The following is a 26726-nucleotide window of genomic DNA, read 5'->3' as shown; positions in this document are numbered from 1 at the left end:
GCCTGTTAAATCCTATGACAGGCTGACAAGCCAGAATTTGGCACACTTGTGACTCCCATAGTCCCATGTCAGTGTCCAATTTCATTGTTATTACGGCCATCTAAATGATTAGCTGAGCTAGATATTCCAACACATGGAAGCCTGTAGCCAAGTGATGCAGAGGGCACTTTATTTACTTCTCATCTATGTATTCCAAGAAAACTTTTACGTGAGAAATTGATCTTTGGGTTGCACATAGGAGGTCACTTGGGGCAAGACAAAAGATATTGATCATTGAAGAACAATATTTGTAGCCACAACTAAAGGGAAATATCAATGGTTATGTACAAAGTTGTGCAGTTTGTCAAGGTAACAAGGGATAATGCCAAAGTACTAGACTCTTCTCTATGAACTAAAGTATGAATAATGCCATGCCAGCAAGTATGCAAAACTTTACAGATTAGGAGTTGCATATCATTTGACTGTGCACACACCACCAATTTAAACATCATGTCTCAGTGTATCCTCCAATTCTGGCCATTTGATTTGGGACAAGACTAGAATAAATAGATGGGCAACCATCTCATTTCTTTCATCTAGTACTTCAAATCATTTCTTTTATATTTTTCTATGGCTCCCTTTGAGAGAGTGGTAGCAATGAGATTGGAACAGTTGGATAGTTCCAATCGCATTATTTTGATCAAACCCTTAACCATCCAATTGAAATTTTATGGTTAGAACAATATCACTCTAACTGCAGTTCATCCAAATAGCCTTCCAACCAATGGTTGGACCACTCCAAATGCTCTCCCACGTGTACCCTAAGATTTGTCTCCATCTGTTCTTTCTTGTCTTCCTAGATCTTTGGGATATGGATATCAGATATGTCAACTTGTTTTATGGGCCTTGTATACTCTCAGAACATATTGGTCCCTGGGCAACTAATTGAGTCAGATTATAAAATAATACCATCTTGAATTTCCTTGGTACCAATCTATGGACATTCAAAAAGACAAATTACACAACTTATCAATGACTATCCACATGTCAATATACAATTAATGGGAAGCCTCCACAAAGTTGAAATCCAGTTGAATGAAGCATTGAAACATGGAGAGAAAACTGTCTCAATGCTTTCACAATAAGATGCACTTGGCATGGATTAGGACATGGAAATGGGAAGATAAACTAAAGCCAAAATGTTAAATGCTTACAGGTTATAGCACTGCAAAAGTCACCAACACATCAGCAGAACATGTGGTGAGAAAATGGAAAGTTAACATACAAATCAAGGAAAGAAAATTATACATATTTTGTTGGATTCCATATCATCTCCTCAAATCAACTAAGTGCTGCTTACTCATCCGCCATTGCTAATTCCAATGCATAATCATCCCTTTCCTGCAAGAAGCAAATACAACAAACCTTCTTGTTACACTTCGATAGTAACTTATCTTTCCATTTCCCTAAACAATTTTGAAAAGATTATTTGTTCAAGGACTCTATGAATACTATGTATTACTTACAATAGGTCCTCGGGCAAAATATCTTCCAAATTGGAGCCAATATACCTGCAAGGTCTCATGATCTCAGATCACTGCATTCCAATAATAAACATGACAAGACACTAGAAAAATAAAATAAAATAAATGAGAGACAGTTTATTGAATGAGGTGTTCCGTCTTAGCTAAAAGTTTAAGTTGTTAATGAGGCTATACATATACGGAGTATTATTTTATATTTATCACAACATGCCCCCTCTAGTATAGGCCAACTTTTTTATGGGCTAAACATAAAAAATTGTTGAGTATGGCTGTATGGGTAGCTTCTTGAATTCATACCTAAGACCTTTGTTTAAATTGATGGTGAGGAAACAAATATTATTTATATTTATCCTCAAAAAAATTCAACAAGATAAAACTTCGCCCCATGAATTTTTATACTTTTTGAGCTGGTGGAAAATTTTGACTGATTGAAAATAATACAAAATGAGGTCATTGGTTCCTCAAACTGAATGTATGTTTTAATTATTCCCCCCTTCATTTACCTCATCCTCATCCTGCGTTTCAACTTCAAGGTCAGTTGATGGAAAACCCACACACAGAAGAGCATATCCCTACAACTCAGAAAAGAGACATCATATATTATCACTAAAATCAATTATCAGTAAGATCGAAAAGCAAAAATAAATAAATAAATAAATAAAGGAAAACAAGAATGTAATTATACCAGGAAAAACTTCAGCAATTTAAAGTTAGATGTAAGACAACCATCCTATACTTCATATACTGTCCCAATCCCTACTGAGTAAAACTTCCAGGTGACTATTTTGATCTGTTAAGAACGATGCTTAACTCAAAACATAAAACCAAATTGCAAGAGTACCTCAACCATGCAATTTAATTTGGACTGTCAAGTTTCTTAAGAAATTTTCAGATTTCTCTCCATAGACAATATAGTGATCACTGTGAAAACATCCAAGTAGTAATGTAGTATTACTCATGAATTAAATTGAATCCAGAATTCTTACCAAACAGGTACCCATAAATTTTTTAGATAGGACAAGAGAAGCATATAGAATAAGATTAGAGAGAGATATGATGTTGAGAAAGCGTGAAAGAATTGTGCCACAGCCTCTTTGTATTTATTATAGGAGAAGGTACAATGTTTCCATATTTACAAGGATTCCTATAATCACACAATTACATCCCCTAATCCAATGGAATTTAAATAATACATAAAACCAACAAAAAGAAACCAAATTCACTATTTTGTAAAGTTAGGGGAAGATAAAAGCCTGTAAAAAGTAGAGCAATCAAAGCAGAAAAAGATGTATATTACCTTCATTTTCAATTCATTTGAAATCCCTAATGCTTCAGGCTGTCTTATTTGCCCAGATTTTACACGGACGGCACAGCTAGTACAACATCCTTCAATATATAGGATTATTAAGTAAGATGCAAGTAGTTACCATATAAAACAATCTCCATAGTACACAAAAAGTTAAGCTCAAGAATTGGGAAATAAATAAAGTATCAAGTTCCTATTTGATCAAGAAGAGCTCTATTGCACATTTGCACTGAAGACTACTCTTACAAAACAAGCAAAGTCAAAGTCAAAAGTGAAAATACCCAAACTTACACACTTTAAATCGTTAAGGCAACTCTAATCTCCACATTTTAGCCCTCCCTAACCCTCAGTGCTACTAACGTTCATTGAGAGCAACTAATATTTATGCCTTCACTCTACAAGAGAGTGTCAAATATGGGAAAAGAAAGCCAAAAAGTTTCTACATCTTCTGACATTCAAAGGAAGGAAAATAACTGTACTCATATATGTTCTTGTTAAGTCCAAGACAGTATTAAAAGTGTATCCGGTCCTGACCAAGAAAGCCAGGAGATACTTCTCCAGTCAAACTACTACTGTGGCATTTGAATTTAAAAGCTTCTCTGACACCCACAATAGTGGAAATCTTTTGCAGTAGTTAGATATCATACAGGATCACATTCAACATTTGACAACTACAAGAAACTACTAAAGAAGTGAGCTAACTGTAAAGGTTGTGAACGTAGTCATAAGAGGTCAAATAAAATTTTTAGTATCCTTGAAACGCAACAGGATATATATCAAAGACAAGGTAAAGAAAAATAAAATAAAAAAGGCATAAATGAGGCCTAAGAAGCAGAAAAATCCATTTTTGTTGTACTTGCATATCTGTTGGAGAGCTTTTTCAAGTAATAACGATCAACTGAATAAAACCCTTCCCTATTTAACACCAAGAAGGAAGCTTTTGTATGATTTTTATGTTTCTCTCTTTTCCATGTGCATGAATAAAGTGAATCTCCAACCAATGGAATAATGGTACCCATCCTAATCCCGGTTAAATATTTTTCATATTTCGGGTCTTGAAGTAAATAGGAGACAACACAAAAGCACGAGAGAACTGAATGGTCAACCACCTCCCGAAGCAATAAGTGTGTTTCCCTTCATTAATGTTGTATGTCATTTATTACTGATCCTTTTTAATACCAAGACCACTCTTGGTATAAATAGAAAGTCTTGGGACTAGTTAGGGTTCTTCTCCTCCCAATTCCATCTCTACTCCCTTCTTCCTCTCCTCTAGTCTCTTTCGATTTGCACTTGGATTAAACACCAACAATCCAAAACCCTTAAGTTTATAATATTAGAGGACCAAAGACAGTCCAGTATTATTTGACGTCTATAATACATACTGTTTTTGTGACATTTACATACTAAAACTAGTACCCCAAGTTGACTAAACCCGTCACCATCTATTATATAGCCAACAATCTAGAATGTAAAGCCTTTCAAGATGAATCCAAATAAAAATTAAAAAATAAAACAAATTTTAAAAAAATTAAAAGTAAAATAAAAAGCAGAGTGCATTCTCACCCAAAAAAAAAAAAAAAAGAGAGAGAGAATGATCAGAGAGTAAAAATTTGTCATCACATTGACCATCATACCGATAAATAAATGACACATCCATCATTTCATTCTCTACAAACTGAGGAAGTAAGAAGTTTTTTTTTTTTTAGAGGAAGTAAGAAGTTAAAATGCCAAATTGTTATGTCAAACTAATGCCCTCCTCCTTATCACATAACATTACAACACAAAATTCAAAGTCAAGTTCTAATATGACATTGCACTTCCTCTTCACAATAACCCAGACTTGAGAGTTCTATCAAGTTTAAACATTGTTTGAATTTGTGCTTTCTTTCTTTTATCAAAAACTAAAAAGGGAATAAAATCAAATCCTGAACTGTCCAAATGCATAAGGCAAAAGTAAAAGACTTATAGTTCATCATCTAGATAACCATTCTCACTTTAAAAGATTCCACTATTTCTGCACTCCAGAAACTGGCAGCACAATTTTCCTTTTTATAACAGAAACTCTACTTATAACAATGATACAATAAAAAGAATCATTTATTTATGCTAATTTTAAAATGATTTTACACACATTCAATCAGCATATTACGAAGTGAGAGTTGAAGCTTGAGTGATTATCGAATCAATACCGTGCCTGCAAGCAAAGGGAAGCCGTATGTTCTGATCCTCAGCTGTATGTAAAATGTACTGATCCTGCATTTATGAACATGCGGAGCAATAAAATTTTTTGTTTTTTGTTTTTTTGAATGTTTAGCTGCACATTTATTTATTTAAAAAAAAAACAAAAAAAAAAAAAACACACACACACACACACATACCTCCGGGACGAAGAATTCGTGGACGACGCCGGTTTGACGGTCGTGAACAGTGACTTTGTGAGTGGGGACGGTAGAAGGGGAATAGGTGCTACCATTTTGAGCGGCGACGGCGGCGGGGGTTGGAAGCTGGGAAGTGGTTTTGCGGGTGCATTTGGGGGAGCTTGAAGGGAACTTAACTGAGGACGGCGGCGCGTGAAGCTGGGGTGGGCGGTGGAGCGAGTAGCAAGCGTTACAGCAGGGAGCTTGAAGATCCATTCAATTCGTCGGGGTATAGTTTTAGCTACCGGATAAACCAGAAGGAGTGGTTAATATTAACATCCCATTTTCTGCTCTCCAAATCGAATTGCTGGTGATGTGGCAATGGCCAATTCGCGTTCTAGTTATGTGTTTAGGCATGATATATTGATATTATCAGGTTTGGATTATAGACTTCTAATAAGAGTTTTATATTTGTTTTTTGTTTTTTTTTAAGTGCATCAGTTTAGGTTGATTGGTCCGTTGCCGGTTGAGATCATAATGTGTATTTATGTATTCAATTTACATTTTTGTGATTATTTATTAAATTAAGGTCACAAAGTACATTTTTTTACCTATGTGGAGCGTGCTCAACTTTGAATAAAAACCACACATTTTCACATAAATCAAAGGATTTGGATTATAGATGAATGCGATTTGTTAAAATTAAATTACATACACCAATACCAATACTAATTTTAAATTGTATACATGAATTACAAAATAACTCGGCAATACACGAATTGACATGATTAATTCCTAAACTTAATTTTTTTTTTTCATTTTCTTTAAAATTCATACAACTATTTATCACATATTCACATCTAAACAACAATAACAATTTTTAAAAAATAGTGTCAAATACAATTATAATAATAGCAAAACATGGATATGTCTTACCTACTCCTTGAAAATTAATTTTTAGGAAAAATTTATTATTTTGAATTATAATGATGCAATAAACTACAAATTAGATAGAAAGTTTTTATAATACAATACATTATAATAGTATTACAATAAAATAAATCTAGTAGTAATAGTTGTTGCTACTAGTATTATTTGAAATAAATACCCTTAGATGTTTAAATGATCATCACACGGTCAAAGCTTTAGCATTAACGGGGCGTTTGGTTGGGAGGATTAATGAAATTAGGGGGGAAGTAGTAGTAGTAGTAGTAGTAATAATAATAAATAATAATAATAATAAGTATAATAATAATAATTATTATTTCAAATAATAATAATTATTATTATTATTTCAAAATAATAATAATAATAATAATAATTTTTTTCAAATTAAAAGAAAAAAAAAAGACAAAGGGTATGAGAGGAGGGGCAAAATTGTCTTTACACCAACAAATTTCCCCTCCTCTCCACCAAATTGCAATTCATGGGGAGTACCCCATGAATTGCAATTCATCATTTGTAGGGAATTGCAATTCCTCGAACCAAACACTATAAAGGAGGCATTGTCTTAGATGAAAGAAGAAGGTTGGGGGCATGTGCATGTCGAGTTGGATTGTCTCAATGTTTGTCATCTCCTAAACGCTCCGTCCTCAGACTTTGTTATGTTGGTTGTATTATTGAGGGGTGTCGTTCTCTTATTATGCACTTCGAATCAGTGTCCTTTCAGTTTATCCGTAGATTAGCGCTAGGGCAGTAGATTCACAGTCTAGTCCGATCCATTTGTTTGGAACCTTTCTATTCCTTCTTGTATTGAGCATTTATTTCCTATTTCTTAATATATGAGGTGGTATTTTTTTCAAAAAATAGAAATACTTAAATTGTAAACATGTCATTAATTGAATATTAACTTATTGCATAATGCATTCATGTAAATGTGTAAATAAAATAATATTAATGTGTTAAGAACTTAAAACTATACGTGTGGTTATCACATCAACTTATTAATGACGCGAGACACAATAAGAATAAGCTTGAACCAGCTATTTTTGTATCCAATTTCGTGTCATGTAAAAAATTGCCGAGTGTCAATAATCATATATAGATTCTATTATGATTAATTCAAAAAAAAAATGTGGATTGCAATATTAATGAGATTGTAAGTCACATTAAACTTGCATAGCTCAAGAAACTCACCACTTATAATCTCATGAAAAAAATAATATTTTCATCATTTTTTATGGGTAGATTCAGACCATCTTCAGCTAAAATTTCAATTGTTGCAAGCATAGAACTAGATTTTGATTTCTTGACCTCAAGTCTCTTCTTATGAAAGCATGTATGTGGGACGAGGCTACCTCAAGCCCTGTCGTGAGTGTTGGGCTCAGCTATCTGCTATGAAATTAGCTCCCCCATTAATTGGCATTGGGCTAGCAATTCTTCACATGGGATAGGAGTTAGTTGAGTCGAACTTATGTTTTGCTTTATGCTTGAGTGGAGTGACCCTAATGGTAGGCCCCTTCCTAGATATGTTGGGGTCAATATTAGCTAACCTTGGATATGTGTTTGTAGTTAGTTTGTTTGGATATGGGTGTACTGACTCTAGCTCTCCCTTAAATCATGCACTGGAATAAACTCTTGAGGTAAGGGTTAAGCTCGACCTTTCGCTTTGTCTCCCCAACATAATGCACTTGATTATGACCTCGCATTTAAATGAAATATTTCCTTCCCCTTGTTGGAATGTTCTTCAACCATCATTCCAACTTTCGTTTTGTTAAGAATGAGTGTATTTAGATTTTGATGATATGATGTCTCTAAGGTCTTAAGAAGTTTTATATTAGAACTATGAATAGACTCCCCCGTAGTTCCATTGCAATTGAAGCAGTAGACCAGTCAAGACGAATACCCGTTGTAGTAAAAATTAGCAGATGAAGTAAGAAGAACGAAGCAACAGTCACTATTCAATTGTAACCTTTCAGAATACTAGTCGGTGTTACTTCTAGAAGTACTCTTCATAGGTACTTATCGGAGTACCGTTCTGGAACATATTAACTATTAATTTTGATTCTAACATAATTAATTTTAATTAATTTCAAATTAATTTTAATTTTAAATTTTAGAATTATGTTCCAGATAAATGTTTTGTCGCCTTGTCGGTTATGAAGTAAGGTTACATAGATTGATTTTATTGTTATTGTAAATGCCATGATAATTGGTATTAATTCTTCATCTCCTATATATACCTAGGATGAGCAGAAGATTTAACACACTAAAAATCATCAGCTTTCTACTTTTCAAAAACTTGGCTCATCTTCCCCCTCAAATCTCTATGTTATAAACATGTTCTAGTTCGCTGGGTTTAACTGTTTGAGTGCTCACACTTTAAAGCGTAATTCGTTTTATCTTGGGAAACCTAGACTACAACGCTCTTAGCACCAAAGGGATGTAGTCTCGACTCGAATTAAACTCCAAACCTTTCGTCCTTTTGTGTTTGTTTTCCTTGAATTTTTTTTTGTAGTAATATTTCCTAACACTTGTTTGTCAATTATACTTAAAGAGCTCAATTAAGGAGTGATCGGAAAAGAATGAGAGATTATGGTTGTTACAATAAATCCCTTATGGAACCACATTTTGGAATAACGTTTGGAAACTAATAAAATGTCATTATTTTTATGAGTTAATACTAGTTGGAATCCTCCGAGTATAGTGACTCCGTCACATGTAGTCCTAAACTTTCAATTTAACCACTCGTGGTCCTTCAACTTTCAAATTTAATAGCCCATACTCCTTCAATTTCAAGTTAATTACCCATAGTCCTTCAACTTTCAATTTTTTAACCAGCACTGGTTCTAACTTTACCCTTACTTAAACTAACGAAAGGACCACAACTGGTTAAATTTGAAAGTTGAAGGACCATGTGTGGTTAAATTAAAAGTTTAACACTAAATGCGGCACCGCCACCATACTTAAAGAACCTAAGCTACTATTAACTCTTGTTTTTATTGTACAAAAGGAAAATGCATTTTTGGTCTCTTGTTTGTTTAGCATATTGAAATAAAAGACTTGTATCTTAATTTGTTTAAATATTGTTTCTAAATTGTTATGCAAGTTGTCAAATTAAGCTCTCATGTGAAAGAAGTGAGTAACATCATTTCCAATCATTGCTTTATGAGGTTATTCTTGTAATTTCACATTTCTTAATACTTTTTCAAAGTCTTAATATATACTCCACCACCGCTAAAAAAAGCATCATGATTTTCTTGAAGTTCCACATCATGCTGATGACAAATTCACGAAACACTTGCACTTGTTTGTCAACTTAAAGAGCTCGATTAAGGAGGGATCAAAAAAGAATGAGATATTAGAGCCGTTGCAATAAAGCCCCAAGGAAACCACAATTTAGAATAACATTAGGAACAACTAATAAATTGTTTTTTTTTTATTGTACCAAAGGAAAATGTATTTTTGGTCTGTTGTTTATTTAGCATGCATGTTGAAATAATAGGATTTGTATATTAACTTGTTTAAATATTATCTCTAAATTGTTATACAAGTTGTCAATTTAATCTCTCATGTGAAAGAAGTGACTGACATCGTTTCAAATCATCGCTTTTATGAGGGTGTTCTTGCAATTTCACATTTATCTAATACTTTTTCAAAGTCTTAACACCCCACCGCCCTTCAAAAAAATCTTGAAATTCCACATCATGCTTATGACAAATCCATGTTACCCTTGCACTTGTTTTGTCATTTACACTTAAAGAGCTCAATTATGGAGGGATAAGGAATGAACAGATACTACAATGTAATAGGGTCAGTTGTATTCAAAAAAAATGGAGGGATCGGGAAAGAAGGAGAGACTAGGGTTGTTACAATAAAACCCTTATGAGACCACCATTTGAAATAACGTTTGGAACAAGTGAACAACTAATAAAATGTCTTTTTTTTTTATTGTACAAAGGGAAAATGCATTTTTGGTCTTTCAATTGTTTAACATGTTGAAGTAAAAGAACTTGTCCTTTAATTTATTTAAATATTGCATCTGAATTGTTGTGCAAGTTGTCAATTTGATCTCTCATGTGAAGGAATTGAGTAACATCATTTCTAATCATCGCTTTATGAGGATGTTCTTGTAATTCTACATTTCTCTAATACTTTTTCATTGTGTTAACACGCCACCCTTCAAAAAAGTATCACGATTTTCTTGAAGTTCCACATCATGTTGACGGCAAATTCACGAAATCCTTGCACTTATTTGTCCGTTATACTTAAAGAGCTCAATTAAAGAGAAATCGGAAAATAAGGAGAGATTAGGGTCATTACAATAAAACTATTACGGAATCGCAATTCGGAAATAAAATTATTGACCTATGAATAAATTAAAATATAAGTCTTACGTTTCAACATGATAAATAATTGAATAATCAAAAGTCTATTTTTTTTTTCCTGTTACAAATTGGACATTAGAATTTCACTTAAATGGAAATATTTGGAAATTAAGATCCACAAAATCAATTGTTGGATTCAATGTTAGATTTGTTCCAAGATTAGATTTCTCAATGCCAACTAGGCAGATTGAGATTTGAGGGGGTGACATTAACATGGAAGTGTTGAAAATGCAATGGAACTATGGAAGTCTCTCTCATCATCATCTCTAATGTAAACTCAATTTGTGTTTAGGTTTATTGAGTAAAAGTGGATGGTCTTGCGTGCTAAGTTATGTTAATTTTTTGAAAATATTTTTCAACATTTGCTACCACTGACCAAGCAGTACGAGTAGTGACTACTCGACCTTGTGACCAATTCAAAGAGTCACAAGGCGAGTGACTAGCCCTATGACCGAAGGGTCATTACTCAGTTGTAACCTTTCGGAGTATTGGTCAGTGTTATTTCTAGGAAGTACTCTTCGTAGGTACTTTTCGGAGTACCGTTCTAGAACATATTTATTCCGATTCTAACGGAATTAATTTCAAATTAATTGCAATTTTAAATTTTAGAATTAAGTTACAGATAAATGTTTGAAGATTATGAATGTTACATAGATTGATTTTATTGTCAGTGTAAATGTCATGATAATTGCTATTAATTATTCATCTCATATATATACCTAGGATGAGATGAAGATTTTACACACTGAAAATCTACATCTTTCTACTTTCTAAAAACCGTGCTCATCTTCATCATCAACTCTCTGTTCTAAACATGTTTTAATTCATTGGGTTTAACTATTTGAGTGTTCAAACATTAAATCATAGTTCATTTATTCTTGGAAAACCTAAGCTACAATGCTCCTAGCATCAAAGGGAGGTAGCAAATAAGGTTTTAAGGAAAGAGTGTTTCGCTCGACTCGAACTAAACTACAAACCTTTCGTCCTTTTGCGCTTGTTTTCCTGGAAATTATTATTTTCATAGTAATATTTCCTAACACTTTTTTGTAAATTATACTTAAAGAGTTCAATTAAGGAGGGATCGGAAAAAAAAAAAAAAAAAAAAAAGAAGAGATTATGGTTGTTACAATAAAGCCCTTATGAAACCACATTTTGTAATAACGTTTGGAACAATTAATAAATTAAAATGTCATTCTTTTTTATTGTACATAAAAGAAAATGCATTGTTGGTCTCTTGTTTGTTTACCATATTTCATAATAGGATCCTCTAATGAAAATTTAAAGAAACCAAATGTAGATAATCTTGAATAATTTAATGAAAATTTGAGTAATCAATATCATATTGATGAAGATATTGGTAATTTGAGTGGACGAGATAAAATAAAAAATAATAGTCCTTTGGGTGGACATAATAATTTATCAAATGAGTATAATGTTGAAAATATATTGAAAACCTACTTGAGATCTTCAATGATACAAGAAAGAATGGTTTGGTGATTTTGTGTATTGAGAAAGATATGCTAGAAAATATTAATCTTGACGCAATTATTGATGATTTTGCATCGAGTAAATTAAAGCACATAGAATTTTTTTTTTTTGTTATGATTATTTTTGTATTTAAAAAATTGTTGAAAATGTTCTAATCTTATTTCATGTTATTTGATATTATCAATTTTTTAATATTATTAAATTTAAGTTTTAGATTTTCTATATAGGGACACTTTTTTTTTTTTTTTAATTTCGCTTCGGGCATATAAAATGTTTGGATTGGCCCTGGAAATAAATGACTTGTATCTTAATTTGTTTAAATATTATCTCTAAATTGTTATCCAAGTTGTCTATTAAGCTCTCATGTGAAAGAAGTGAGTAACACTATTTCCAATCATTGCTTTATGAGGTTATTCTTGTAATTTCACATTTCCTAATCTTTTTTCAAAGTCTTAACACGCTGCCACTGCTAAAAAAATATCATGATTTTCTTGAAGTTCCACATCATGCTGATGACAAATTCACGAAACCCTTACACTTGCTTGCCAATTATATTTAAAGAGCTCAATTAAGGAGGGATAAAAAAAAAAGAGGAGATATTAGAGCCGTTGCAATAAAGCCTTGAGGAAACCACAATTTGGAATAACATTTTGAAGAACTAATAAAATGTTTTTTTTATTGTACAAAAAGAAAATGTATTTTTGGTCTCTTGTTTGTTTAGCATTTTGAAATAAAATGACTTGTATCTTAATTTGTTCAAATTTTATCTCTAAATTGTTGTACAAGTTGTCACCGAAAGAAGTCACTAACATCGTTTCGAATCATCGCTTTTTATGAGGGTGTTCTTGCAATTTCACATTTATCTGATACTTTTTCAAAGTCTTAACACCCCACCACCCTGCAAAACAGTCTTGAAAATTCCACATCATGCTTATGACAAATCCACGTTACCCTTGCACTTGTTTTGTTATTTATACTTAAAGAGCTCAATTATGAAGGAATCGAGAAAGAATGGGAAACTATGGTTGTTACAATAAAATCCTTATGAGTGAGACCACCATTTGAAATAGGGAGGCCGGGGTCGGGAAAGAATGGGAAACTAGGGTTGTTAGAATAAAATCCTTATGAGTTATGAGACCACCATTTGAAAATAGTGTTTGGAACAAGTAAACAACTAATAAAATGACATTGTTTTAATTGTACAAATGGAAAATGCATTTTTGGTCTCTCAATTGTTTAACATGTTGAAGTAAAAAATGTGTCCTTTAATTTGTTTAAATATTGCATCTGAATTGTTATGCAAGTTGTCAATTTGATCTTTCATGTGAAGAAATTGAGTAACATCATTTCTGATCATCACTTTATGAGGATGTTCTTGTAATTCCACATTTCTCTAATACTTTTTCAATGCGTTAACACGCCACCCTTCGAAAAAGTATCACGATTTTCTTGAAGTTCCACATCATGTTGACTGCAATTTCACGAAATCCTTGCACTTATTTGTCCGTTATACTTAAAGAAATAAAGAGGGATCAGAAAATAAGGAGAAATTAGGGTAATTATAATAAAGCTATTACGGTACCACAATTTGAAAATAAAATTATTGACCTCTGAATAAATTAAAATATAAGTCTTACGTTTCAACTTGATAAACAACTGTATAATTAAAAGTGTAGTGTTTTTCTTTATACAGTGGACATTAGAGTTTCACTTAAATGGAAATATTTGGAAATTAATATCTACAAAATCAATTGTTGGATTCAATGTTAGATCTTTGTTACAAGATTAGATTTCTCAATGCCAACTAGGTAAATTGAGATTTGAGGAGGTGACATTAACATAGAAGTGTTAAAGTTGCAATGGAAGTCTCTCTCATCATCATCATCTCTAATGTAAACTCAATTTGTATTTAGGTTTTTTGAGTATCCAAACAGCCCGCCCGCACCGTCGCCTTGCCCTGCCCCCACACCCAAATCCACGATCTCCAAACCGGCATTTCAAAAACCCTTTTTTCTGTTTTCTTATTAATTTATATGTGTTTTGTTTTTGGTTTTCACAATCATAGAAAGAAACAACAAAACTCTCTCTTTCTCAAGGCGAAGTAGAAGCAGTTGATCTTACATTTTTTTTTTTTGTTCTCTTTGTACTTACAAAAATGGATTCTCAAGATTCCCAACTCCCCCTGCCCCACCACCACCACCATCACCACCCCCAAACCCTCCACCACCCGCAGCCGCAATTCCACCACCACCATCACCACCAGCAACAACCCGGGGGGCCCACCATGATGGTGGCGCCACCCCAACAACCCAACTCCTACGCCGCCATGCCCAACAACGTCTCTGCCCACAACAGCGCCATGATGCACCACCACCAGCACCAGCAACAGCAACAGCAGCATCATCAGCACCAGCAGCAGCAGCAATCTCAGCAAAACCCTCGCTTTCCGTTCAATTCCATGGTGGGTACGGGTACGGGTGCGGGTTCGGGTCCGGGTCCCGCTCCTAAACCCGCCGCCCCCGCCGCCGCCATGGATTATTCCGATGGGTCCTCCCCTGGGGCTTCGGGTTTCAGCATTGAGCCCGCCAAGAAGAAGAGGGGCCGACCTAGGAAGTACTCCCCAGATGGTAACATTGCTCTGGGCCTCTCTCCTACGCCGGTCACTCCGATTTCATCCATGGTGGCCCACCCTGACTCTGCGGCCGGGGCCGGGGCCGGCTCCAGCGCCGCCGCCACTCCCTCCTCGGAGAATCAGGTCAAAAAGGCTCGAGGCAGGCCTCCTGGCTCCGTCAAGAAACAAATGGACGCTCTTGGTATGCTGACTTTTATTTCCCTTAATTTCTTCTTTTCCCTAAATTTGGTTGTGACTTCATAGTTAATACCTTAAATTAATGATTGACAGGTTCTGCTGGAGTTGGTTTCACACCCCATGTAATTACTGTAGAGCCCGGAGAGGTAAAATTTTTCTCATGAAAGTAATGATGATTATAGAGATAGATACACATTTATATTGCTCAAATCTACTAAATGTATCTATTATCTGAAAGACTGGAACTGTATGTTTCTTTATTTGCTTGATGTAGGATTTTTCCTTCTTTAAGCAGGAGGATCTACATCTACCTTAGTTGCATTTGCTTGTATCTTATTCAATTGCTTTCTTATTTTTCATTTGATAAGTAAAGGAAGTGCCTTTACTTATGAGGTCAGTGGAATATGGAAACAGATGTGTAATTACTATGATTGTGCATTACTTGGCTGGGTGAGAGAAATAAAGGATCTACATTGGTTGCATTTGATTTTTGCTCTGAAAAGATTAGTACTTTTCTGGCTTACTTCTTTGGCTTTTAGTCTTTAGGTATGCAGAACCAAACGATTTTCATTTGGAAGTGTTGAGTCTGTAGGTTGGTTAGTCTTTTCATTGTCCTTTCCTCCTTTTACAGAGAAGCTATTTGTCAGTGTAATTAACACCAAGGAACTGAATCATTTTTTGTTTGGAAGTCTCAAGTTCATTAAATATTCTCATCAATATTCATTTAGGTTTCGCTTCAGATTTCATAAAATGGTTTGCCAAGTGAGAGTTTGAGGAAGATGGGCTAGGAAAGTGTTCCTTCTATTTATTTATCTATTATTATTTTTCAAAAAGTGGGGAAGTATCCCCTGCTGTTCTACTCTAATTACTTCATTGGTGAGTCATTGCTCTTATAAGTAAGTAGAACAGACATATGCCTTTTCCATTTCCTTTTGGTGCTAAAAGATCCATCTTTCTTTGTACTTACGAATTGGGTTTTTTTTCCACAATCAGTGTGTTCAAAGTGGAGCCTGACTGAGTGAAGGAGCAAGCAACAATCTTTTGCATTTGGCTAAAGTTGTAACCACATGTCCATAATTGTATCTTGTATTTTCAAGCATGTTGAAGGACGAGGTTTAATTTGCAAAATTAACAGTTGCCACTTGTCTGCAATTTAATTTCTACTCCTGATAATATTGCTGTTAATCAAGTCAAATGACTTTCTTTGGTCAAATTATGGCAACATGCTATTTAACACACTATCTTTTAGACAGTGGTGTGTCTAGGTCAGTTTGGAGTGCTTGTAATTTGGTGCGTTTAACCTGAACTTTTTGTAGGCTTTGCTTGTAATTTGGTGTGTAGACTACCTTGTGGACTGCTCTTTATTTTTATGGGCCTTGATACAGTTGCATACTTATTTACTTGGTTGCTCCTTTTGGTCTATAAATAATTTCTTTCTCCCTGGAAAAAAAAAATCATAATGTGGCTTTGGGGTTGACACATTGGAACAGCAGTTCATGTATAGATATTAGACTACATGATATCTGAAAAATTTTCACCAAAATTGCAGGATTGGGTTGTGTACTGTTCCCCTTATTTGATCCAATTACTCTACTTTTCTACCTTTTACTTAGAAGCATTGATCCAATTACTCTACTTTTCTACCTTTTACTTAGAAGCAATTCCATAAGTTTGATAATCACTTAGAAGCAATTCCATAAGTTTGATAATCACTTAGAAGCAATTCCATAAGTTTGATAATCACTTAGAAGCAATTCCATAAGTTTGATAATCACTTGTATATGATTGTTTGATTGGTTTGGCTAGGTTCGTTGATTTAGGTAATTAGGTGTGGACACTAGATGCAAAGGGTATCTTATCTTGTATGAAAATGGTTTTTTAAATCCTTCTTGGGACGTGCATGCTGCGTGCTTGCTTGTTGGCTTATTTGGTAAATGAGAAGATTTATTTGCGTCTTGCATATGGAAGACCTTTGGTTGTCTACCCGTCTCTGCCAAAATGAGTAATAAAATAAAAGATTTGTTATTTTTAGTTAAATGTATATTGTGATTTCTATTTGCTATCCATCAGAATCAGATTGCATTTTGTGAGTTTGGTATCTATTGCTCTTAGATGTCACTTTTCCTCCGTGTTTCAAATTGACAAATGGAGAATGCATTATGTAACTTGAATGCCACTTCCTGGATCTTTTGGCATATGAATATCATTCGACTCTAATTCAAGGATTGTTGTTATATATTACAGGATATAGCTTTAAAGATAATGGAATTTTCACAACAAGGACCGAGAACAGTTTGCATTCTTTCTGCAATTGGTGCCATTTGCAATGTTACCCTTCGTCAACCGTCAACTGGCGGTGGCACTGTGACATTAGAGGTCTGTTTGCAATTACATCTGCCTGCTGACATTTCTATATCTATATAAGGATATGCTATAGAATCCATATTGCCTTAACGTACTCGTGTTGGGCTCGCTATGCCTTTGTGCTAAAGTTAGAAGTTATAGTTTTGCCGTACTTGTATAGATAACATATTAGTTTTTCCCCTACTCATTACACCAAAATTAGAAGGTAGCCTAATTAGTGCATCTGTGATTTGATTTGGCATGGAATTCATCTTCTATCTATACACGAGTCTCCTACGGTTTCTTTTTACAGATCTGCTTATAGATTTCCAGCAAACAACAATCTTTGAAAATCTTTTGATTAGTGTGTTATATGTCATAATATTTTCATTGTATTATTATGAAAAATTCTAAGGTGTTGATTGGCACCTGTGTGTTTTGTACCGAGTACAACTGTGTTTTTGGAGTTGTACTGGGTATTGTGGAGAAGAGTTTACAATACTCGGTACAACCCTAAAAACATAGTGCAAAAGGCACCTTGATACGTGCCGATCTGCATGGTAGACTTTCCGTTATTATAATAATAATAATAATAATTATTATTATTATTATTTACTTGTATCTAGGAAAGCAATAATTTTGGGCTTCTTCTTTACAAAAGCAAGTAAGCAACCTACTTTTAATAGATGGAGTCATATTAGGTACAAAGTTAAATATGCTAATCAAAATAAAACAATTGCTTCTTTCCGGGACATTCTAAATTTATTTCTTTCTCTTTCATTTGTTTTGATGTGTTTCCAACTTTATATTACTGTTTTCTGTTGTCTATGGCAAGTTTCAAAAAGTTTGTAACAATTTTACAATACCTTTTTGACGGTATGATATTAATGTCATGTATTCAACGAGGCCATCCGTTTTTTATTTTATTTTATTTTATTTATTTTTTCCCCACAATGTATTGATCATCTCCTGTGTGCTGTCTTTGTGCAGATCTGCAACTTTTCTTACCATTTACTAGTCTGATGAGAAATGTTGGTAATTTCTTACATGCAGGGCCAGTTTGAAATCATCTCGTTATCAGGCTCGTTCTTATTTTCAGAGAGCGATGGCCACCGCAGCAGGCCGAGTGGCTTGAGTGTGTCATTGGCCGGGGCCGATGGCAAAGTTGTAGGTGGCGGAGTTGCGGGGACGCTTAAGGCGGCGTCACAAGTACAGGTATTGTTGTGTCTACTCTTCGGTTTGTGTGGTTTGTCAGATATGATATTCATATAGTCTAATGAAAGGAAAAACGTGTTGCGATTCTCTACCAGCTGATTGTGGGTAGCTTCATAGCTGACGGCAAAAAGCCCAAGTATAAGCCGTCCTCCACACCGCCACCCCAATCAAATATGTTAAATTTCAGCGCCCAAGCTGCCGAAGCCGCCAGCCCTTCCGAGGACGCCTCCAGCGACTCTTCTGACGAAAATGGCGGGACTCCTCTTAACCGTGGGCCTCCAGCTTACGGTAATGCTAACCCGCCAGTCCAAACGATGCAGATGTATGCAAACATGGGGTGGCCAAATTCCACTGTCAAGATGCATCCTTAATTCCTTCGTGCTCGACTAGTTAGATTATCTTGTCGGAAAAAGGCTAACAGGTGTATGTTCATTCAACTTCTAATCTTATATCGCCCTCCCCGTCGTTACCCCTCTTTGTTTTCCCTAGATTCACCGAGAGCCCGAGAATGGTTTTCTTTGCGGCGACATATTGATCTGTGTTTGGTTTTAGTTGACATATATGGTTGAATGTTTTGTATGTGATTGTTCTTTGTAAAACATGTTTTAGGAGTTGTAGTTGTAAGTTTTTCAAGTAGACTTGAATAGAGTTTCCATACAAGAATGGTATTTATTTTTAGGGTCCGGGTTCGAGCCATAACTTAATTTTTCAAATGGAGAGTATTTTGTGCGCCTCGGGTGAAATTAAAAAAATAATATAATAATTAGAGTGAGCGTCAACTAGTGAACTAGTGAGTGCATATTATGTGCAGCATGAGTGCGAGTGCATATTATGTGCAGTATGCGTGCGCTTTGGGTGAAATAAAAGAAAATAGAAATAAAATAATATAATAGTTAGAGCATAAATTTTTAAAAAATAATTGCTATTGTCTGTATTTATTTATTTTAGCAAATTGTAAAATATTTTTCAGGATTGTAACTAAAAAGTAAAAAAAATATTAAATGTTGAAAAATACACTACAGTATTTTATAAGCCAAAAAGAGCAAATATTATATATATACGACATCTATGTAGTTTGACCTGTATTGATAAGTTAGTAATCTTATATCACAGAGCATTAAATAATAAGATTAATAGTTTACTAGTTAAGTATATTTAAAACACATAATATAAGCTGATATATTTATGTTTACTTGTTTAAAGAAAATCGGACTTGATATAAGCAGTATCTTATTATATTGAAAATTGTATATGGTTTGATAATAATTGGACTTTAAAATAGTTTTAATACATTACCAAAGTACCTGTGCGGATGTGCGGTCATGTCACCACTAGATATGCAAGAATGAATCACCGCGTGTTTAGAATTGTATCAGGGTGGTGCATTTGTGCATTTCACCCTGGTACATTTCTGAACACGTTGTGATGCATTTATACATACCTAATGGTGCATGACAACACGTTCTAGGGTTGTGTATTTTTACATTTTCACACTGGTGCATTTTAAAATATGTTATGGTACATGTATGCATATTTAATGATGCAATCAGTATGGCCACGCGAGAAAGCCTAACTAGCTTGATTGACGTGAGTGACCGTGTACATTCACCCCTTAAAAAGGTTGGGAGTACAAAATCTCCTATTGAATGAAACAATCAATATGACCAGCACTTTGCCCTTTAATTGAGTCGACTCAGTGCGAACGACGATTAATTTATGCATGGTATGATACAAAATTACATTTAAAACAAAGGATAACATTCATTAATTCATATAAGAAATAAATATATCTTGAATAAAAGTATGAGGAATGAAAATCATTCCATACAATCAGTCAAAGAAATAACATGCTTAGCTATCACATAAGCAACCCAATTCGTAGATTGCTTGGCAACAAAATTTCCCTTTTTAAGTAATGCAAAATTTAGCAGCTAACCTAACAAACAGCATAAGAAACAAGAAGAAAGCGGCATTTGGGCAATCATTGTCGTTTAGGAGTTGGGTCGGCCGTTTTCGGAATCTTTTTCCGGCAAAACATCACGCCGCGATTTTAAGGTCTAAGACGTGTAACTACCGCAATTGAAGACTTGTAACAATAATTTGCTTCTTGTCTTCGTATTTATTAATTTGTATATATCACATACAAAATCAATATATTTTAAAGGAAAAATTATAATTTATGTCACTACATAATATGCCAATTATTAATGTGACTCTTAAATTATTAGTGGTGTAAATATTGTCCATCAATTTTTAAACGGTATATATATATTGCCCCTCTCGTAACGAACCGTAAAGTAAATGTAAATAGGTAATATATTTCGTTTTTACTTTTCGTTCCTGAGTTATACTAAAATTACAAATTTTATCCATAATATTTTATTAGTAAAGGGACGAAAAGTGCAACGTTAATAATAACTTAGGGACGAAAAATAAGCATGACCAACATTCAGGACGAATTTTACAATTATTTTATAACTTAGGAACGAAAAATTCAATTTTTTCAAAATCTAGACTTTGGCGTAATCCATTTGGCAGTTGGGCGGAAGGACGGTAGAAGGTAGATGAAGACATTTCAACTTAAAGTGTACCAAAATTGGTGGTTAATTGGGGTTGACTGACGGAGTCCAATCCACACACGTCATCATACTTAATACGCGTCAATCACAGCGCCACCCCTCCACGGCGGCGCTTGGTGTTGGTTAGCCGGAAACCTAATCATGGACTTTCATGTTAATTAAACTTTGACTCCAAACAAACCGCAAGGTTTTAGTATCAAAATCTTTAGTTATAAGTTTTTTTATTTTTTTTATTTATTTTTTTATTTTTTTAATACTAGTTATAAGTTTAATTAAGTTCCACTATAATGGCATGTTTGGTTGAGTGTAGTTTGGGATGAATTGCAATTCATTGAATTGCAATTCAGTGAATTTCCAAACTACACTGTTTGGTTGGAGGGAATTGCAATTCTGCAGAATTGCAATTCCCTCCAAATGCTGAATTGCAATTCGGTGGAGAGGAGGGGCAATTGTGTTGGTGTAAAGACAATTTTGCCCCTCCTCTCATACCCTTTGTCTTTTTTTTTTTTTTTTTTATTTAAAAAAAAATTATTTTTATTTTTATTTTTTTGTTTAAAGAATTATTATTATTATTATATACTTATTATTGTTATTATTATTATTATTATTATTATTATTATTATTATTGTTTTTGAAGGAATTATTATAATTATAAATAATTATAATAATAATAATTATTATTATTGAAGGAATTATTATTATTATTATTATTATTATTATTACTACTATTATATAAGTGCATTTTAGTCATTTTGTCATTTCTTACCTTTCATTCCCTGTACTCCTATTCCTGCATACCAAACACTGTAATTCCAATTCCTACTTTATTCATTGAATTACAATTCCACCGAATTACAATTCTTTTCCCCCCTAATTCCCTACTCCAACCAAATGCCCTGTAAATAATTTTAAGTATTTATTCATCAATGATCGATACCCAAGGCATTTATTGATCAATTGAAATTACAATATATTGTATATTTATTGTTTCGTTGGAGGAAAAGTAGTGATAATATCAGAGTGATTTAATTGGAATTGTTTCAATCGTACTATTTACATTGAAACTTTATTTATCCAATTGAAGTTTTACTATGAATAGAGTAAGTGAGACATTCATATATAAGAATGTCATCGGAACCTTATTATTTATTAGTTATTCTTAAATTGATTAATCATTCATAAATTAATGAAACGAGGTTATACAAATGTAACCGGCTAAATGATACTTTCTAGAATTATATGTATAGTATATTGTATGACTAAATATGTACGGGACAATGTGGCATTCCGGCTTCGTTCAGATGGCTAAGCTACATATATACTTACCACGTACACCCGCCTTCAGGTTCAAGATCAATTCAAGCAGTCTTTCTTTAATTTTATATTTTATATTTTATCATCATAGTATTTTTTTAAAATAAAATTTTAATTTTTATGAGATTTAATTTATCCCAATAGTAAATGGTAAGGAACTTATTATAAAACACGAATAATACCCAAAATTTTTATAGTCTAGCAACTTACACAAACATTTTTCTTTAATAAGAGGTTTTAAGATTCCCTTGTTTGGGTTTTGTATGAGGACATACTTGAATTGTATGCTATAAGGACTAAAAACACAACTTTATTATATTTTGTAACTTTAAAAGGTAGGGACTAATAAAATGATTAGTGGGGTATAATTGAGGAGTTAAAACTGTATTTTTTTTCCTGATTTTGCGTATGGTGGTGGGCCTCTCTTCCCCACTGCACTCCAATTCCTACCACCCCAATTTTATTTTATTTGTTTACAAAATAAAAAAAATTCTTTTAAAAAATAAAGAAGAAGAAGAAGAAAAGAAAGTAAAAAAACATGTTAGTTTNTTTTTTTTTTTTTTTTTTTATTTAAAAAAAAATTATTTTTATTTTTATTTTTTTGTTTAAAGAATTATTATTATTATTATATACTTATTATTGTTATTATTATTATTATTATTATTATTATTATTATTATTGTTTTTGAAGGAATTATTATAATTATAAATAATTATAATAATAATAATTATTATTATTGAAGGAATTATTATTATTATTATTATTATTATTATTACTACTATTATATAAGTGCATTTTAGTCATTTTGTCATTTCTTACCTTTCATTCCCTGTACTCCTATTCCTGCATACCAAACACTGTAATTCCAATTCCTACTTTATTCATTGAATTACAATTCCACCGAATTACAATTCTTTTCCCCCCTAATTCCCTACTCCAACCAAATGCCCTGTAAATAATTTTAAGTATTTATTCATCAATGATCGATACCCAAGGCATTTATTGATCAATTGAAATTACAATATATTGTATATTTATTGTTTCGTTGGAGGAAAAGTAGTGATAATATCAGAGTGATTTAATTGGAATTGTTTCAATCGTACTATTTACATTGAAACTTTATTTATCCAATTGAAGTTTTACTATGAATAGAGTAAGTGAGACATTCATATATAAGAATGTCATCGGAACCTTATTATTTATTAGTTATTCTTAAATTGATTAATCATTCATAAATTAATGAAACGAGGTTATACAAATGTAACCGGCTAAATGATACTTTCTAGAATTATATGTATAGTATATTGTATGACTAAATATGTACGGGACAATGTGGCATTCCGGCTTCGTTCAGATGGCTAAGCTACATATATACTTACCACGTACACCCGCCTTCAGGTTCAAGATCAATTCAAGCAGTCTTTCTTTAATTTTATATTTTATATTTTATCATCATAGTATTTTTTTAAAATAAAATTTTAATTTTTATGAGATTTAATTTATCCCAATAGTAAATGGTAAGGAACTTATTATAAAACACGAATAATACCCAAAATTTTTATAGTCTAGCAACTTACACAAACATTTTTCTTTAATAAGAGGTTTTAAGATTCCCTTGTTTGGGTTTTGTATGAGGACATACTTGAATTGTATGCTATAAGGACTAAAAACACAACTTTATTATATTTTGTAACTTTAAAAGGTAGGGACTAATAAAATGATTAGTGGGGTATAATTGAGGAGTTAAAACTGTATTTTTTTTCCTGATTTTGCGTATGGTGGTGGGCCTCTCTTCCCCACTGCACTCCAATTCCTACCACCCCAATTTTATTTTATTTGTTTACAAAATAAAAAAAATTCTTTTAAAAAATAAAGAAGAAGAAGAAGAAAAGAAAGTAAAAAAACATGTTAGTTTTTATTGTTACGTTGCAATTCGATGAGTCATATGTCCAATTTGTTTTTTTAGTACAACACCTTCCTTTAGAATGGTAACAGTGATTTTAGTACATAAATTTCAATATATTGTAGTGTATTTCAATTCAATTTCAAGTAAATTCATCCTTATGATGCTGTTGCTTCAATTCACAAAGTTACAATGTTTATTACTAGCTTCTAAAGTAAATAGATCGAATTGGTGTGTGCATACATATACATATATATATATATATATATATATATATATATATATATATATATATATATATGGTCAGGTTTCAGTGTGACTAGGTCGTCTTAACGTGCGGCCAGACCATTAGGTATGTAAAAGCGCCCCAATTGTGTTAGGAAACGCACAACAATGAAATGCACCAACGCACCACACAACAAAAAAAAAAACATCATACCTCACCACACCCAATGGTGTGTTTCCGAACATTGTGTGATGCGTTTATGCGTATCTAATGGTGTGTTTTGTGGTGATGCATACCTAATGGTGCGTTTTGTGGTGCATTGGTGCATTTCTTTGTTGTGTGTTTCCTAACACTATTGATGCGTTCATACCTAATGGTGCGACTGCATGTAAAGGCCTGGTCGGATTTGAGCTGTCATATATTTTCTTATTTTCTTCAATAATAATAATACATACACATTAATTAGTAATTTTTCTAAAATATAAATATCAAATTTATAAAAATATTTTACATTATTGTTATTATTATTTACAATAATCTAATATTTAACATCTAAATAAATTTAAAATTTTAATATAAAGTATTAATATTGGACACCTATTTTTTGCGCATCACGCATAAAAATACTAGTGTATGTATATATATATATATATATATATATATATATATATATATATATATATCACGCACATCCCCTCTTTAATCTGTTTTTCTTCCGCACTTTATTCTTGATTCTCCCTTTCATTCATTACACCGAAGTCAGCCCTCACTCAAAATAATGTTATATTAATATGAGATTGTATCAAAAGTATATTTAAATTTAATGATGAGTTTATAGTGTTATTATTTGGTAATTAATACAAGATACATATTACATTACTTATATAAAAATTATGAAAAACAAAAAATCATTCCATAGTATAATCAACACAATATAATGGAACTACCATGAAAACTACAAATGATTATGTTAATATAAAAGTACACATCAAAGAAAAAGTAAAACTTGGTATTCTTGTCTTTTGTTGCGTACTTACATATGCATCTTCACTAGCCGTTGGCTGGCCAATTCAACACCTTCTCACCTCACAATAATACCAAAAACTTTCCCTTTCTTGCAGTCCCAAACAAGCATTACAATTACACCAAGTCCAACACTAAACACCCAACAATTTTAATAATGGCAAAAAAGTTTGCTTAGAGATATTATAAATACCCATTCTTGTCAAAGAACTTACCCCACACCAATTCAATTCTCAACCTCATGATGGATTGCATAGCTTTGCCAGTTTCAATCTTGAAAAGGCGATTATCAAGCCATCGGCTAGGTTATCAGCCGCTGTCTGAGGATGTTTTCGGAGAATCAGATAATCCAGTCATGGTGGTGGTCGGGAAAGAGAGGAGGGAGTTCTTGCTGGATCCATTTGTGCTGGAAGAGAACCCTTTTAGGGTGTTGATTGACATGCTAAGGAAAGAAGATAGGAGGAAAGTTGATTATGTTGAGGGGTCTAAACATAATAAAGTGATATTTATGGATGTGGATGCAATTTTGTTTGAGCACATGTTGTGGTTGATGCAAAATGATTGTTCTTCATTGTTTCAGCTCAACCTCAGAGATATCATTGATTTCTATGCTCAAGATGTTTAGAAAGGGTTACTGTTAACAAAGATTGCATTATTAATTCAAAGGTACTGTAATACTGTATTATTTTTTATATAGTTTCTGATATTTAGTTTTATTTAAACGCAATAACTTAATCTTGAAGTCTGAATTCAAGTAGGAATAAAATTGCTCATAAGTTCATGTAAATCAACTGTGATTTGATTCTCTTTTGAGAATATATAAGTTTGGTTAGTTTAAGGTGTTTTTTGGGTTCAAAGATGAGAATGTTGAATTTATAACATTATGTTTATCAAGTACGTCAATAGTTTGATCAATTTATCTTGTGAAATTCTTATTTAACGTAAAGAAGACGAGTACATTAGGTGATTACACCATCTCCGAACCACTATAAAAATCTCTTTGTATTTTATTTACTTATTTATTTTTGATCGGTACATCACAAACATAGATGCAACCATTCAAACTATTAATTAAGCTACAAATTTCCTTAAAAAGGCAAGTAAATGTGCACCAAACGTACAAATATTTTTAAAACTCAAAACTCGTTTAAAGTCTATTTAATTCCTCCCTCCCCCTTTAGACTTTAACTTACATGAGACCAACCAATGATATCAAAGCAAGTCACCGATTTGAATTCCATTGAAGGCATGCTATGCAGTTGAGACTAACAAATGCTAATTAAGAGATGGATTCTTGACAGAGATTTGGAAAG

At 32.9% G+C, this 26726-nt stretch overlaps 3 protein-coding genes across 3 annotated transcripts; 2 read left to right on the top strand and 1 right to left on the bottom strand.

The window, feature by feature from the left end:
- Positions 1-982: 982 nt before the first annotated feature.
- On the bottom strand, positions 983-5568 carry LOC116028470 (ferredoxin C 2, chloroplastic). Its single transcript, XM_031270189.1, has 6 exons — positions 5208-5568; positions 5019-5082; positions 2821-2909; positions 2027-2095; positions 1506-1550; positions 983-1380 (listed from the first exon to the last, which is right to left on the bottom strand). The coding sequence occupies exons 1-6, from the start codon at positions 5460-5462 to the stop codon at positions 1336-1338; spliced, it is 567 nt and encodes a 188-aa protein (XP_031126049.1). The 5' UTR covers positions 5463-5568; the 3' UTR covers positions 983-1335.
- Positions 5569-13873: 8305 nt separating this feature from the next.
- On the top strand, positions 13874-19046 carry LOC116030876 (AT-hook motif nuclear-localized protein 8-like). Its single transcript, XM_031273234.1, has 5 exons — positions 13874-14814; positions 14904-14956; positions 17055-17186; positions 18207-18368; positions 18464-19046. The coding sequence occupies exons 1-5, from the start codon at positions 14157-14159 to the stop codon at positions 18737-18739; spliced, it is 1281 nt and encodes a 426-aa protein (XP_031129094.1). The 5' UTR covers positions 13874-14156; the 3' UTR covers positions 18740-19046.
- A 6441-nt stretch (positions 19047-25487) lies between these two features.
- On the top strand, positions 25488-26359 carry LOC116030675 (auxin-responsive protein SAUR77). The gene has a single exon (XM_031272989.1). It carries the CDS (start codon positions 25655-25657, stop codon positions 26036-26038), a length of 384 nt encoding a protein of 127 aa, XP_031128849.1. The 5' UTR covers positions 25488-25654; the 3' UTR covers positions 26039-26359.
- The last annotated feature ends 367 nt before the right edge of the window (positions 26360-26726 follow it).

Source organism: Ipomoea triloba, chromosome 9 (genome assembly GCF_003576645.1).
Source record: "Ipomoea triloba cultivar NCNSP0323 chromosome 9, ASM357664v1".
Classification (NCBI taxonomy): domain Eukaryota; kingdom Viridiplantae; phylum Streptophyta; class Magnoliopsida; order Solanales; family Convolvulaceae; genus Ipomoea; species Ipomoea triloba.
Note: the sequence above shows the minus strand (reverse complement) of the source record. Positions and strands in the feature narration are given on the sequence as shown.

Bases quoted from the DNA above. Each gene is read 5' to 3' on its own strand.
- LOC116028470 (XM_031270189.1), bottom strand. From the start codon at position 5,462: ATGGATCTTCAAGCTCCCTGCTGTAACGCTTGCTACTCGCTCCACCGC. The intron at 1,551-2,026 runs GTAAATGAAGGG...GAGACCTTGCAG, and splicing joins AAACGCAGGATGAGGATGAG to GTATATTGGCTCCAATTTGG. The intron at 1,381-1,505 runs GTAAGTAATACA...TGCTTCTTGCAG, and splicing joins ATTTTGCCCGAGGACCTATT to GAAAGGGATGATTATGCATT.
- LOC116030675 (XM_031272989.1), top strand. From the start codon at position 25,655: ATGATGGATTGCATAGCTTTGCCAGTTTCAATCTTGAAAAGGCGATTA.
- LOC116030876 (XM_031273234.1), top strand. From the start codon at position 14,157: ATGGATTCTCAAGATTCCCAACTCCCCCTGCCCCACCACCACCACCAT. The intron at 14,815-14,903 runs GTATGCTGACTT...AATGATTGACAG, and splicing joins GAAACAAATGGACGCTCTTG to GTTCTGCTGGAGTTGGTTTC. The intron at 18,369-18,463 runs GTATTGTTGTGT...ATTCTCTACCAG, and splicing joins AGGCGGCGTCACAAGTACAG to CTGATTGTGGGTAGCTTCAT.